Consider the following 16,233-nt stretch of genomic DNA (forward strand, 5'->3'; position numbering starts at 1 on the left):
AGGATCATGGTAGCACCTGGGACCCATTGGATTTGTTGAGGGGAATGTGGGGCAGACAGCAGGTCTTTTTGGGAGAAATTATGGTATAAATCAGTGTCTCTTTTTTTTCTCTCCCTCTTTTCTTTCCTACAGGGCCCCTGTGTCCACGATGAGGACTCTGGCCTGTCGCTCACAGGAAAACCTGCCCTTCAGGCTCTTTTATATCACTGCCGTGTTTATGAACATTTGAATCAGATGGTAAAATACTGTTACCTGGGACGCTATACATTCAATTCGAATTTCCCTTCTCTGGATGGAACATCAGAAGGCAGCGATTTAAATGGTAAGTATATATTTTTATTTTTATGAAATCTAACTTTTTAAAAACTATTGAAAACCTACGTGTTTGTTACAAAATATTTGAAAAATGATGAAAGTACACAGGAAAACATTTATCTCTAGGCTCCACTACGCAGACATGACCTTTGTTAATGTCAGGGTGGATTTTAAATCTCTAGTCTTCTCTCTCCCTATAGCTTTTGTTTGTTTTACATGATTGTGTTCATATCTATGTACATTTTTGTTCCCTCCTTCCACTCATTGCCTAAGCATTTTTCTACGTTATAAATTCTTCATGGAAACCATTTTGACATCTTATTAATGTTTTATAAGTTATTTCATGCCCTTCAGTAGAGTCTTACAGTTTTTTTCTCTATTAGATGTTTTAAACTTTTTGGAAGGTTCTTCCTAGGCAATCAAAAATGAGACCTTTTCCTACTAATTTTCTAATTTGTTTTGCTAATATATCAAAAAGCTATTTGTTTTTGGTATGGTACTCATCAAAATATCTTGCTGAAACCTTTTTATTTCTATTTGTAGATTCTTTTGGATTTCCTATGCTGTTGGCAGATATAAATACTTTTGTCTCATAATAATAACTTAATGATTTAAAAAAATAAGTTGTATTTTAAAATTAATTTTTAATAGTAATTTTTGAAAATTTTGACATAATTTCACACTTACAGAAAAGGTGCAAGAATGCAAAAACATTCTCAAATGTTAACATTTTACTGTATTTGTTCCCCTACACCATGTGTATGTATATGTATGTGTATAAATAAAATTTATATATTTATATGCATGTGTATGTGTATATATATATATATATTTTTTTTCTGAATTATTCTAAGAGTGAATTGCAGACATAGTTCCTTTACTCCCAGATACTTAAGTGTGAATTTCTAATTCACTTTTCTGCTCAATTCTTGGAGGAATTAAGAGGAAAATGACATTTGATGAAGCTTTTAAACATATTTTTTTTTTTTAAAGAGATGGGGCAGAGGGAGGGGTAGAGGGAGAGGGAGAGAGAGAATCTTAAGCAGACTCCACGCCCAGTATGGAGCCCGATGTGCAGCTTCATTTCCTAACCCATGACCTGAGCTGAAATCAGAGTCAAATGCTTAACCAACTGAACCATCCAGGCATCCCCAAAATTTCTGAAATTTTAAATAAATATCCTTATTAGGAAAGTGACCCATTTCATTTTTTGGATTTCTCTGGATCAGTGTTACTCAAAGCATGGCCCTTGAACCAACATCAATGAAATCTTTTGTGAACTTGTTAAATGCAAAATTACGGCTCCCACCCTGATTTGGGGGAGTGGAATCTCTGGGAATAGGACCCAGGAAATTGCCTTAATAAGCCCTTTATGATTCTTATGCACATTAAAGTTTGGGAGCTGGTAGTCTTGATAAACTGAATTAGATTAAGCTAAGCAACCTTCACTAATTGTCATTAAAATTTTTGTGAAATAAGCTTTATATATAAATTAATTAAGAATAATAACAATCAAGCAAACTTTTTTCCTTAGTTTTTGGTTGGTTTCTTGTAACAAGTTCTTGATTGGTTTCCTATAACAAGCATTCTTTCTTTAAAATGTTCAGTACCCAGGAGACTGTATTCATGTTGACAGTTTTCCTGTTGTTACAGGTTTAGATGACTCATTCAAGTTTTGGAGGGCTCCATCTAGGATATCCAATCAAGATCAAGATTCAAGTTCTCTCTCCACCTTGGAAACAATGGTACTTCTAAAGAATGCATAAGTGCTTCATTTTGAATCTCTGAAAGAATTTGAATTTACATAGTGTACAGATAAAACTGTATATAAAGTATAAGGTTATGATTTAAAAAGTGATTTACTTATTTATTTTTTTTAAATTTTATTTATTTATTTTATTAAGTAATCTCTGTAGCCAGCATGGGGCTCAAACCCACAACCCTGACATCAAGAGTCCCATGCTCCATTACCAACTGAGCCAGCCAGGCGCCCGATGGCTGTGATTTCTTTGAACTGCTGTCTGTGTAGAACTAGGGTCTGATGTACTCATACAGCTATACTGAATGTCCTTTTATGTAAATTTACAACCTTTTTTATACATTATTTGATAGAACCAGAAGCATAAAAGTTTAAAAATGTTTATCAGTAGTAATAGAATAGATCCCATATGATAATAATGCTTGAATACCGTGCAGTTTTGCTTAAAGGCAAAGCAATTTGGAGAAAATGGACCCATTCAAACGATTCCAGTTTGGTACTGGAGATTTTAAGCACATTTCTAAATATTTGCATCAGATAGAAGCTTGTTTTGATTATCTGAAATACCTGAAATTTATGCCTGCCTGCCTTCCTTTTTCTTTTCATTCATAAGTTGTTTTGTTCTAAAAAGTTTGAGACACATTAAGTATCTAAATATGACTGATACTAGGTTTCACTTGTTTTACAAACATACAATTTCCTCTCAACTGGGAAACATTACATTGAATCATAAAGTGTTACTGTGTCATAGACCCTGTCAAGGAAGGCAAAGGCTTGGCACTGCAGCTGCAGGAGCAAAACTAACATGAGAATAATAAATAATTATAAGGCAATAATAAGATTCACTTCCTATAGTTTCCTAGCACTGGTACTTTTTGCTGCAGTTTTAGGAGTTATTTTTTACCCCTAGAGTAGAAGAGTTTGTGGTTAGTGCTGCACTGAGCCTTTATTTGGGAAAGTAGAGCACCTACCCCAGTTCCACTAGATGTCATGCTTTCCTTTCCATGCTAGAAATAGTATGTATCTTCGTCTCAACAAGCGAAACAATATGATGAAATGCAAAAAAGAGCTGTATTCGTTATTTAGTTCACAGAAGGGCAGCATTAATATGTGCTTAAAAGTAATTCTTAGGCTTCCCTGTCTATTAAAAGGGCTATCTGTAGACCAACCTTGAAATTTGTACATTCTTCAGTTCTTTGCTCATAGTAGGTACTCAGTAAGTAGCAATTGTGCTAATTAACTTGGAGTCATCTTAGCTAATTTGTAGATACCAAGTTGTATTTATCCTATGCAAGAATAAGTACGTTTGCATTTCTGTATTATATAAAAGATAATGATATATAAAAATAACACATGTATATAATATATATATATAGTAATAGATATTTTAATAATAACAAATCTTATAGATTGAGATACTAGGTTTTCTTTTCTTTTTTTTTTTTTTTAAAGATTTTATTTATTTATTTGACAGAGAGAGAGCCAGCAAGAGAGGGATCAGAGGCAGGGGGAGTGGGAGAGGAAGAAGCAGGCTCCCAGCGGAGGAGCCTGATGTTGGGCTCGATCCCAGGACTCTGGGATCACGCCCTGAGCCAAAGGCAGACACTTAACAAGTGAGCCACCCAGGTGCCCCAAGATACTAGATTTTCTGAGAAAAATTTTAGAAATATGTTATTTATTGTAATCATTATTAAAATAGAAGCACCTCTTAACGTAAGACTCTTTAACCTGCTTAAGACTCTTTAACCTGCTTGTGTTTAGATGTTACATATTCTTTTAGAAATGTATATCAATGGAAATCTTTTTTTTTTTAAAGAATTATGATGGTTCTATGTGAGATTGATTTTGTGTAGTTTCTCAAAAGATAATTATCTGTTGGAATTTTTACAGTCAACTCTTTGTTTTCTTCTTTTGGGTTCCAAATAGAAGAGCTTTGGTATTGGTGACTTAACTCACCAAATTGGTGACTTTTATTCACAAAAATAATCTCATTACCCCAAATTTTGCTAATTGTCGTGTTTTTCTTGCCATGCTAGAGACTGTATGTTTTTGTTCCAACAGGAAAAAAAAATTGGAGAATTTATGCGTTATACCAGTATTACTTTATTTATTTATTTATTTTTATTTTTATTATTTTTTAAAATTTTTTTTTAAAGATTTTATTTATTCATTTGACAGAGATAGAGACAGCCAGCCAGAAAGGGAACACAAGAAGGGGGAGTGGGAGAGGAAGAAGCAGGCTTCCAGCGGAGGAGCCTGATGTGGGGCTCGATCCCAGAACACTGGGATCACGCCCTGAGCCGAAGGCAGACGCTTAACGACTGAGCCACCCAGGCGCCCCTATTTATTTATTTTTAAAGATTTATTTATTAATTGGGGGGGGCAGGGAGTACGTGGGAAGGAGGGGCAGAGAGAGGGAAAAACCTCAGCAGACTCTGCAGATCAGATCATGACCTGAGCTGGAATCAAGAGTCAGACACTTAACCGACTGAGCCACCAAGGTGCTCATATACTAGTATTACTTTAAACCTAAGCTGTCATGCCTAAGTCAGCTAATACTTTCTTAAGTATAAGAATATGTTGAAGTTACATATTGAGGTGTCAGTTCAGTGGATTTAAATCTTGCCAATAAGTGTATCTGGTTATTTATATCATTATTTTGTCTATTTCCCAGATATGACAAAAGATGCAGTTTGTTTATTGGTTGTTTTTCCATTTTGTCTTTCTAAAGAAAGCACTGTCTTTTGATTTGGGTCATATCATCTAGTGTGCTGTCACTGGGTCATTGTTCGTTCTGTGCCGTTAATGCCACATTAGGGACTTTGATGGTGTTATCTAATGAATGTATTAGCTTAGTTGTTTTGCAAACTTTGTAGGGATTGGGACATGTATGTTCATAAATTACAGACCGGGTAAAGAGTGTCATTTTCATGTTGGTGCATTGTCCTTGTAAGTAACTGTCTTTTTCAGAGATGGCTTCTATCCAGCTCAGTGTCTCCTTCTCCCAGGTAGGAGGGGTCAGGCATTGGTTGGTTTTTCTCCTGAAATCTCATTTGTACTTCTTAGAAATATCCACACTAGATGGGTACTTATGCCTAGTATACACCGGTATGCAGCAACAGTTTTCTGACCAAAATGTGTTTGTTTGTTTGTTTGTTTTTACTGCTGTTGAGCAGAATTATGTCTGTATTTTTTTGAATCTGTTTTATCAGTTGTCAAAATAAAAGAGATGTGGTTTCTTTCCTTTTGAGCTTTACTTTGTGAAATATATATGTGATTCTTGGAAAATTTTGGAAGCACCAGTTTAAATAAAATTGATTTTATTTTAGTTTAAGTTTATTTAAACATTTAAAGAGAAATTACTTATGGGATTCTTACTATTGCTATTTTACAAAAGAAGAGATTAAGGCATGCAATGAATAAGTGTCTTGTTCAAGGTTTCGGTGCTGGTAACTGAATAAGAGCATACTCAGAAGTACGTTTGGCTCTAGAGCCCACGTTGTTGGCTGTGATGTTCTACTCCTTCGTGACAAAGCCAGCTGTGATAGGTGCCATAGTAGATGTTATAGTTAGGGTGCTGTGATGTTACGTTAGAGGGCGTGATGAAATAGAAAGTGATTTTGTATAAGACGTGGCAATTGAAGTGAGCTTTAAAGGATTAATCTTTCTAAGATGTATGCACACATTTGCCGGGAGCTGAAAACATACTTAGATATGTCTTAGGATTCAGTACCCTCTTCCAAGAGTTGAAAGTCTAGTCAAGAACATGAAGCACAATGAGAAAATAATTGCATGCCAAGTTGTGTGGTACTGAAAGCATTAGATACTCAGAAAATGCCTGGTTTGTTTGGAGTATGGAACGAAGGCTAAAGTTTAATTACCAGATAGGTGTTAGCTAAGAGAGCTAAGTCTGTTTTTGGGTTTGAAGAGGTAAGATATAATAGCTATAAAGATACAGATATAAAGATACTTCAGCCAAGTAAAATGCATGAAACATGACAGTTGACATTACAGAAATATGTATTGGCATTTGTGTGATGGTAGTTACAAGTTATTTTATAGAATGAAGAGTAGACCAAGGACAATTAAAGCAGGGATGAATCGAAGCGGCTTTTTAGAAGAAAAATCATTTTGATGAGGGAATTAGTGATAGAGTGGGTACATACCTCCAGTGTGGTGACCCGGGAAAACCTGGGGAGACAGCAGTTTGCATGATGGTGGAGAGAGAGAGAAAGAGAATGAGATACTTTGTTTAAATAAATTTCAATCACCTGTGGGTTACCCAGGACCTAATAACCTGTATATTTTAGTAAGAAAAAAAAATAGAAGTGAGATTCTAGTTCCTAAGTGTTCATAATATAGGCCACAGGGCTGTAGTACAATGAAAATAAGTAAGTTTATTGTGGTGTGGTTTTTTTTTTTGTATAAAAATTTAATATTGATTCTTTTTTTTTAAAGATATATTTATTTTAGAGAGCGAGAGCATAACGGGGGTGGGGGAGGAGCAGAGGGAGAGGGAGGAAGAGAGAGAAGCAGATTCCCTGCTGAGCGCGGAGCCCGATGCCAGGCTCAGTCTCACAACCCGTGAGATCATGACCTGAGCCAAAATCAAGAGTCAAGGCACTCAGATGCCCCTAATATTGATTCTTTTAAATAAGACTTAGATATTGATGGTTAGTAATATCTCCATATTAGTTTTTTCTACTATGATTTTTTTGTATGTGATATTAGAATGAGTGTAATGGCTAGTGAAAATAGAATATTCATTCCTTTCTGTGTACTTAGCATGTACTATTTTATAAACAATTATTCTTTTAAAAATCATTAGAGCAAATGATATTTATTTTGTGGGGTTTTTTCCTGTGTTTTGTATTCACTTTGGTGTGTTTGAAGTTATCCAGACTATAGTAACTAGTAGTTACTATAGAGGTGTAGCCATTACTGTCAAGTGCAGACATTTAAAGAAATTAGCAAAAACATTTTGAGATTGATTTCAGCAATTTTAGTAAGCAGGTAACTGTAACTGAAATAAGTAAAATAGGTTTGGGTCTTATTTTATATTTGTACTAAAATGTATTTCCTTAATTTTGGTAAAACTGGTTATTTTATATAGTTAGTTTTGATATATGTGGAGAGTCAACTTTGGCCTTTAGAGCTCAGATGACAACACCCTCTAGTTTGCTGTTTGCTGGGGTGCTACAGATGAGCTAAGGTGCTAAATCTACACCATTTGAGAGTGGTACCCTTTCACAAGTGAAGAAGTGGTGTCTATAAGAATTCAGGTATTTGGCGTAGGGTCACAAAGCTAATGGGGAATGGAATAGGACAAGCTCTAGGAAACGTGTTCTCTTAAATTGTATTCAGTAGGGCATAGGGACTGTGATTATATCCTAGGGTTAAGTCTCTGCATGCTTATAGTTAGGCAAGAATCTTATATCATCTTATGCTCCTTCCTTCAGTGATATTTTTCTGAGCTTCCTTTTCTTTCTTTCTTTTTTTTTTTTTTTGTATTGTACACAATCCATTTGAATCATGGATCTATATAGTTGAAGTGAGTTAAAGTTCTTATTATATTTTGGTGGGAATTAATGATTACAGATTGTGAAGCGTGCTGGAGCTTTTCTGCTCTTGGGCATAGAGACAGGTATCATCTGTAGTACTGAACACATAAAACCTGGAGTTTCCTTAGAAACTTCCCATACTCTGTATTTTACCATGTTAACAGTGTGAGTTGTTTTGTACCCTTTTTCATCTCACAGATCCGCATTTTCTTCCTTTGTTCTCTTTTAATTTTTTAAAAACCAACTAACTAACTTGGGAACCAATCTACTCTTAATGAAAGAAGATATAGAAAATATTATAAAATTCCTTGACAAATAAAATATTCAAGTCCTAAATTAGCTTTCAAAAAACTTTGAAGTATCCAGTGAACACTTTCATTTCTGTAGGACAGAATACAAAGAAAATAGTTTTGAACATAGATGCATTTTGTTTGTATGACAGAAATTGTCTTTTTTTTTAAACCCAAATTCTACTTTGATATGGAAAACGACTGCTATTTTCTGCTACTTCAAAGGGACTCTTTTAAAATTGTAACTGCCTATTTTACAATGAGGCATGATTTAGAAAGGTTCTTTAGCTATCAAATCTGTTTATAAACACATTGAAGAAAAGGTTATTATCTTTTTTAGTTTTTATAAGCAAAATTTGATTCTGTTTTAGGACAGTGGCTTTAAGTAACACCAATTTATCTGTACTAATAGGCTTTTATTGCCTCTTATAATACCAGTAAGGTGAGAATGCTACAAGTATATATACTTCAATTCAAGGAAAACTCAGTTTTATTTGTCTTATCAAGGGAATGTAAATTGAAAATCTCAGAATATGTCATGTGGCAGACAGGAAAGAGGAAAATGTCTAGATTGTGATTTTGTACTGTATTCATTTTAATGAATACAACAAGTGATAGATAGAAGAATTAGACAGACTTACTGTTATGAGGACAGCCTTGGCCTCCCACCTGGGGCTTTCTGGTTACTGTGGGGTAGAGAGCAAATGAGAATGTGTGTTCTCTGCTGTGGGGGGAAGAGGTGACAAAGCATGCTCAACTTGGCTCGCCAGCATTCTGGGTGTTTGTCTGAGGACTTCGTCTGGCTTGAGTGTATTGGTGCTGTCATGAGTATAGTCCTCAACTGAGAATCCTAATTAGAGTGTGACCTTGGGCCCTTATTTGTGGTCCTTATCTCTAAATGAGGACCTGGACTAGATGAGGCCTTTTCTACCTGTGGCATTATGGGCTCCTCCACCTTCCAGAAGCTAATACTTGAATTTAAGATGGACTAGTTGTTACTTGGATTTCAAGATAAAAAGTAACATATTTACATATTGATGTATATATTATTACATGTAATCAAATAAATACCCATTGGAGATTATTTTCAAACAAGCAAGGATTTGAGCATAGGACCAGAGCTATTCAGTTTAATACTTTTTTGTCTTTACTTCTTAAAATAATAATGTGTTAATAAAGCAAAATTAAAAAATATAGATAGGTTAGTAGAAATATAAATCACCCATAATCAAATTTTAAGACACAATGTATTACTATATAAAGAAGTCCTTGTGTTTTCTCAACCATAGAGGGTAAGTTATAACTATTAAGGTAGGTGCTTTCTAAAATCATATTTTCTAAATTTGTGTATCATTTCCTTGGACTATAATGAGGAAAATCACAACTTTTATTAATGCCTGACCTTTGGTCAAACCTTGTGATTTTGCTTTCTTCTAATGAGCCAGGTATTCTGTGGTCCCTTAGGAACCGTTTTTTCCTGCACTTAGTGCTACCTCTGTTTTTGTCAGTAGTGAGGACTGGATGTGGCCTATGCCCTCATATTGCCTAAATGTTTAAAGGCTAAAACATACTCCTTTAACTTTTGCATAAATTCACTCTCCCTGAGATAGTCTGCCCTACTTGATTCATAGTAAGAGGGGTTCTTTTTGTAATTTTCAGACAGCACACACAAGGATGTTCAGTGAAAAGATAAAGGATTCTAGCATCATTGTCCTCTTAAATTTTATTATACAAACCAAGGAGCTTGTGGCATGTGCCATACCGTCTTTGTGATATCAGTCTCAGTTATGATTGTTGTCTTCCCAGACTGTGGAAGTTATTTGATTGTCTGTTGACAGGAATTTTTTTTTTTGAATATTTCTTAGAGCCAGTTGTAGGTAAATATCATTTTTAGAAAAATAAATTTTAGGTTTTTTTCCTATTATCTAGATCTAATATTAGATAAAATAAGTTATTTAATATATGATTATTTATGAGTATTTATTTAGACTGAAATTTATCCAGGTTCACATTTTTAGATGACTTTATGGGCTTGGCTTACATTTATTGGCTACAGCTTTCTGTTAGTTATTTGTTATTGTAATGTCATACTTGAAGTGGTGAGAAATGATTAAAGTCTTAAGTTCAAAGAGGGATTTTAAAAACTGTATATAAATTCCATCAGCCATTTTCTTCAGATTTCTATTCTGTTTGTTAACAGAAACTAAAAACAAAAATAACCTTGGTTTTCATTTTTATTCTGTCATATCAAGTCTAAGGTGCCCTACTTTATATGTTAAGATAAATACACAATCAATATACAAGTACTGAGCTGTATGGTATCTGAGTTTGAGGTAGGGTTGATTCATAAGTGTTAGTGACAGTTCATACTGTATACGTGCGCTGACATGGAGCTTATCCAGCTATGGGAAGTTCAGACTATTTCAGAGAAAGTAAATTGGTGGTAAGAAAAAGAGTGATCTAACCTCTCTAAATAAGGTATTTTTCACAGAGAAAGTGCCAGATACATCAGTTTGAACTTTTTCCGTTTTAGGAGGCCACACAGTCTGCTCATCTGTAAACCCGTAGGTAAAATTGTGTTTGTCTTCTACAGAATTTATGTTATGTTTAATGTTTTAAAAAATACTGTATTCTGAAACACAGTGTCAGCATACTGCCTGAAACAGTTCTTTTGTGATATGGGGAAAGGTAGAGAAAAATCTTTCAATATTTCTGTTGATTTTTTCCTTAGGCATTATTAAAATTTGTGTGTGCCATTTAAAACTTATAAAACGAACCCCTCTTACTATGAATCAAAGTAGGGCAGATTATCTCAGGGACAGTGAATTATGCAAAATTAAAGGAGTATGTTTTACCTTTTCACATTTGGGCAATAAGAGGGGATAGGCCATATCCAGACCTTAAAATCCTAAATGGGCTTCAAATAAAAACTTTGCTCCTTTGAGTTACTGATTTACATAAATTCCAGCAGGCCCTATAAGAAGTAGTAGAAAGTGCTGTTCAAAAAACTCACAGGTCTCAAGATATAGAATGTTTTCCAGTCATACTAACTAGTGTAGTTTTGTTACTAACCTTCTTGTTTAAGGATATTTTGTGTACATATTGCTTCTGTTTCACTTTCCATGTGGTAACATGAATGAATGAATGTTAAGAATAAAACAGTTTTCTCTGCTGCTTGATAGGTGGCACCTTCCTCGGGGAGTGATGAATTTCCACCACTTGGGTCCTCAGCAGTGCCTCTCCCTGAAGCCTCACATGACCAGTTCGTGGCCCAAGGTACCCTTTTAGGAAGACATTCTACTTTCAAAAAGAAAAATGACAAGTTGGTCCAGATATTTTGAAACTAAATGTCTACGTAAGAACAAAATTAAATAAGTCACAGAACACAATGAATGTCCAGATAAGAACAAAATGAAGTGGTCCAGTCCATGATAGAATAAATATATCAGAAATTAACAAAACAAATACCCTTAACTAATAAATGGAATTTAGTCATCTGATTGCCATATGGTTTCTTATTAGCTAAGCGTAGATGTTTAGTGTTTGAACTGGGGAACTAATAGATATTAGTTACCTTCATTTTTCTCCCTCTTTAGGGAAGACACTTCAATTTACTAGAGTAGACCACTTGAAAGTGGAGAGAATCCAGTCGTAAGTATTTTTCAAGGGGAACACTTCCACTTTAAAGTCCACAAAATATGTTGCATCTTTATTTTATTAGAAATGCTTGATGAGTAGCCTGGGAATTATTTTTATTAATGGCAGTGTATAAATTCTATTCTTTGTATTAGGGACTGCTTCCAACTGTATTGTGCTTCAAACTTTATATATTTGGAAGATTATAACTTAGCTTTTCTTTGTTCTAGAGAATGTACAGGCCTTTATTCAGTAGCATTAAATTCATCACATGTAAGGAATATGCTACCTAAAAAGAAGGTAATTGTAAACACTGAAGGATAAGCATCTGCAGGGAAAAGGCTTTCTAAAACTTCAGAAATAATTGGTTAATTAAGACTCTACTCTGAATTTTTATTATAGTATTTGTTCCCTAACTTTCTAAACAATGTCCCATTTCATTTTTTTAGTAATATATGTTAACAATATAAAAAAGTATTGAATTGTAGAAAGTACTCATTTGATCCTCTAACGAATAAAAAGAGCAAACTCACATTGTTTAAATAGTTAAGGACACAGAGCACGAAATGAAATTTGATAATGAATTTCATGAACATTTATCTCTAAAAGTATGTTACCTTACTCTTTTTTTAATAACTTCATTGAGAATAATTTACATACCATACAGTCACCCATTTAATAAGTGAAATTATTGGTTTTGAGTCTATTCACAGAGCTGTGCAAGCATCGCCACTCAATCAATTTTAGAACATTTTCATCACCCCAAAAAGAAACCTTGCCATTAGCAATGTGGCTAATGTACGCCTCATCTCTTTTGATCCTTCCCAGTCCTAGGCCTGGGAAGTTATGGAAATTTCATAAAAAAGCAATCATATAGTATGTATTTTTTTGCGACTGTTTTTTTTCACTTAGCATAATGTTTTCAAGGTTGATCCGTGTTGTATTATGTGTCAGTACTTAATTTCTTTTTATTGCTAAATATATTCCACTGTATGGATATACCACATTTTATTTACCCATTCTTCAGTTGACGGACAATTGATTTTTCCACTTTTTGGCTAGTAGGAATAATACTGCTATGAACATTGATGCACAGGTTTTTGTGTGGACATAAGTTGTGTGGGTTTTTTTGTTTTGTTTTTTGTTGCATTATTCTTGATTTGGATTTATTTTATTTTCAAGGATTGTGCTTAAAATGTGTATTCATGCAGTTTTACTGGTTGCCAATCACTTAAGCGTGTATATTTGACAAAAAAATCTTTTTAATCCTTTTTGTTGAATCTGCCACTGAACAGTGCTGCAAAGCATTAGATATATATTGTCAGTGAGCCATAATACTAGAGCAATTATTTTGTTGTTGTTAGATATCTTCTTGAATTCCATCTCTTTAAAATAGTATTGAGATAAAATGTGATTTTTTTTTTTTTCATGGTGATAATGAGATTTTAGTTCCCTCAGCTGGAGCATCTAGCAGGATTTGCCAATAAAGCTGGTTAGTCCTTTTATTTGTTGTTTTGCTAATTCTTAATTAACCAGGGAATTAATATGCTCCAAAGTGATTTAAGACAGGGTGAAAAAAATTTTCTCTAACATGTACGTTAGGGCCACTTTAAACATCTAGCTTTTCATTTTTAAATTTAGTTTATAACTTTTGTAAAAGAAAAATTATTTTAGGGGCACCTGGGTAGCACAGTCGTTAAGCGTCTGCCTTTAGCTCAGGGTGTGATCCTGGCGTTTCGGGATCGATTCCCACATCGAGCTCCTCGGCTGGGAGCCTGCTTCTTCCTCTCCCTCTCCCCTGCTGTGTTCCCTCTCTTGCTGGCTGTCTCTCTGTCACATAAATAAAATCTTTAAAAAAAAAAAATTATTTTATATAAAAAAAAAACCTAACAGGATCTCTTGTGATCTACTGTAAGCTTACATTTATATACAGAGGTGAAAGGAATCATTAAAAAATAAAATTGTTAGTGTATTTGAGTATTACTAACATAAATAAGTGGGATAATTTTCTTTAGGTAAGATATAAAGTTTTTAAATACATTAGATGAGTTTGAATTTCTTAACCTCTGTGTCTCCCCTTTTATTGATCTTCTTCTGTATACTTGGCCTAAAAATGCTGAAAACATGGAATACATATCTTGTGAATATTTAAATTTTTCCCTTAAAATCAATTGAATTGTTTCTGTGGAATTACCTAAATTTAATTTTCCCAACTCTATTTGGTTTAAAATGTCAAATCTTTCTTGATATTACATAGTCCCAAAGTTATATAGTCCTAATTCTTCCCCCGAAGGAATTAGTTAATTATGAAAGAAAATTAAACTTTACAGTGGAGAAACCGGGTAGATAACACCTTGATCAAATGGCCAAAGTTAGCACCACCAGTACTGGCACAGATAGGAATCATGTTTTTTCCTGGTAGGATGCACTGAAGATCTATTCATAAGGAAACATCAAACATCAGATTTTCTACAAAGTAACTGGCCTGTGCTCTTTGCAAAATGTCAGGGCCCTGAAAGACAAAGCAAGTCTGAGGAAATCTTCCAGTTTAGAACCCAAAGAGACATGACAGCTAAATGCAAGGTGTGATCCTGAGTTGGATCCGCACGGGAACTCTGGAGCTATAAGGGACATTAGTGGGATAATATCACAATTTGGAAAAGGTCTATAGATTAGAGGCCACCACTGCGTCACTATTAATTTCCTGGTTTTGGTAATTGTACTGTGATTACAAAAGACAAAGTCTGTTTAGGAAATTAATTTAGGGCTGGAGGGGCATTTGCAACTTATAAGCAGTTCATAGGAAGATAGGTATGTAGGTAGATAAAATATGGTAAAACATTAATATATAGGGATCTGGGCCAAGGTATATGGGAATTCTCTATACTCTTGTACTCTGTAAGTCTGAATTTATTCAAAATATGATTTTTTTAAAATAAAGAAATAATAAGTGAGGGTCATGAGGGAAAGTCTTGAGGCAGATTAACAAAGATAGCTTTCTTGTTAACAATCCCTTGTGGAGTTTTCTGGGAAAGGTCCACAGTCTCATATCTTCAGTTCTAAAATCCAGAATCTCTGAAACGTTAAAAGGTTTCTCAGAACTCACTTGGTGTAAAACTTGCCTGTACCTGAATACCGTTGCTGCAGAACCTGAGCAGTGCTGGTTTGAGGTGGTCTCTCTTCCTCTCTGCATCCTGTGTAGTGGGATCATACATGTGTCACACTATAGAAATACTTACTTCATTGTGGGGTGTCACCCAAGATCCCAGTGAAGGTGTGAATTAGTGTACGGTACATGTATCTGACTGCTTTTCTAAAATCTAAAATATTTTGAATTCTAAAGCTCTTCTGGCCCCTGGAATTTTAGAAAAAGAGTTGTAGACTGTTTGTTCCTCAGTGTCTGAATGCTTGAGGGCACAAAATGTGTGCTTCTTGTCTTGGCTCTTACACTGTCACCCAAGGCAGACACACGCACGCGCGCGCGCACACACACACACACACACACACACGCACAGTGGAGGAAGGAGTTGGATGTCTGCTTCCTTGGCCTCGGAGTTGAGATGAATCAGGTACTAGGGAAATTCCCCAGCCATCTTTCTTTGGCACTTTTCAGGGACTTTCCTCTGATTATCAGGACTTATGAATATTGTACATAAGCACAAAGTAAACAAAATAGTGATAATCTCTATGCTTATTTTCAGTAACGGGTCAGCATGAAACTGCGTCAGCACAGCTTCCGCGTGACGGATCCCTTCCTGCCCCTCTGCCCAGGCAGTGTGTGGTCACTCCACCTCTCCTTTCAGCGGTGTGCGGCCTGCTCGACGGCCTCTTGGTGATCGCTCCAGGAGACACTGCACGTGCTTTTCGGCAAGCCCGGCTCATAGAGCTTCTCTGTAGGTAAGACAAGCAGAGTGGTAGAGATGAATTGACACCAGCTGTGCTCATGACTTGGCGTAAGACTTTATGCATACTGGGAATATATCTTTATCTTTTCTTTTTTTGGCTTACTAGACTACAGGTTTCTGCTTTTGCCAGAATTGTCTTGACAGTTTTAGTTTGGCTCTATTACAGCACTCATATTGGTTTGTTATATTGACTGTTAACGCACTCCCACCTTCCTGATTTTTTTTTTTTTTTTTAAGAATTCAGAGGTTCTAAACCTTATTTGCCCTCCACCACACTCAAGAAATATGATGCCATCCACTTGGCCATTCTAAATGTAAGTGAAAGAGGTCAGGGATTCATCTCCCTAGGGTTGTATCAGAATCATGGCCATGGGTTGAAAATCATTGTTTGAATTCATTTGGAGTGCTTTTCATTATTGGAGATTAAAATTAAACTCTTTTATTAGAAAGTACTCTGATAAAATTTAGGGAATCATGATTTTGTTCTTTCATTTAGCTAATAGTGATGAGCTTATGGCAGGACGTTTGGATGATCATATTGGTTATATGGTACAGTGAAAAAGGCTGTAGATCCTGTGTCAGCCTGACTTAAGGTCTGATTATAGTTCATTCACTCACTAACATTGCAGTCTTGGGGAAGTTATTTTAATCTCTGGGGTGTCATTAATAACATCTGTTTAATGGGGTTAGCGTGAGGATTAAGTCCTGATGTCTAGGACACTCTTTCTTTATAGTAACTGTTCCTTTTCTTTCTTCCCACATCCAGA

At 35.1% G+C, this 16,233-nt stretch overlaps 1 protein-coding gene across 4 annotated transcripts in view; it reads left to right on the forward strand.

Moving 5' to 3' along the window:
• RTTN (rotatin) overlaps positions 1 to 16,233 on the forward strand; it is a 142,457-nt gene that overhangs the window by 88,608 nt on the left and 37,616 nt on the right. For all 4 annotated transcript variants that reach the window (XM_045790253.2, XM_087869736.1, XM_045790255.2 and 1 more), the window contains 4 exons: positions 133 to 322; positions 1,969 to 2,060; positions 11,108 to 11,201; positions 15,263 to 15,458. In XM_045790253.2, the coding sequence (XP_045646209.2) occupies positions 133 to 322; positions 1,969 to 2,060; positions 11,108 to 11,201; positions 15,263 to 15,458 (572 nt within the window). The remainder of the gene's footprint in view (positions 1 to 132; positions 323 to 1,968; positions 2,061 to 11,107; positions 11,202 to 15,262; positions 15,459 to 16,233) is intronic.

Source organism: Ursus americanus, chromosome 19 (assembly GCF_024610735.1).
Source record: "Ursus americanus isolate L20-20 chromosome 19, mUrsAme1.1.p, whole genome shotgun sequence".
NCBI lineage: Eukaryota > Metazoa > Chordata > Mammalia > Carnivora > Ursidae > Ursus > Ursus americanus.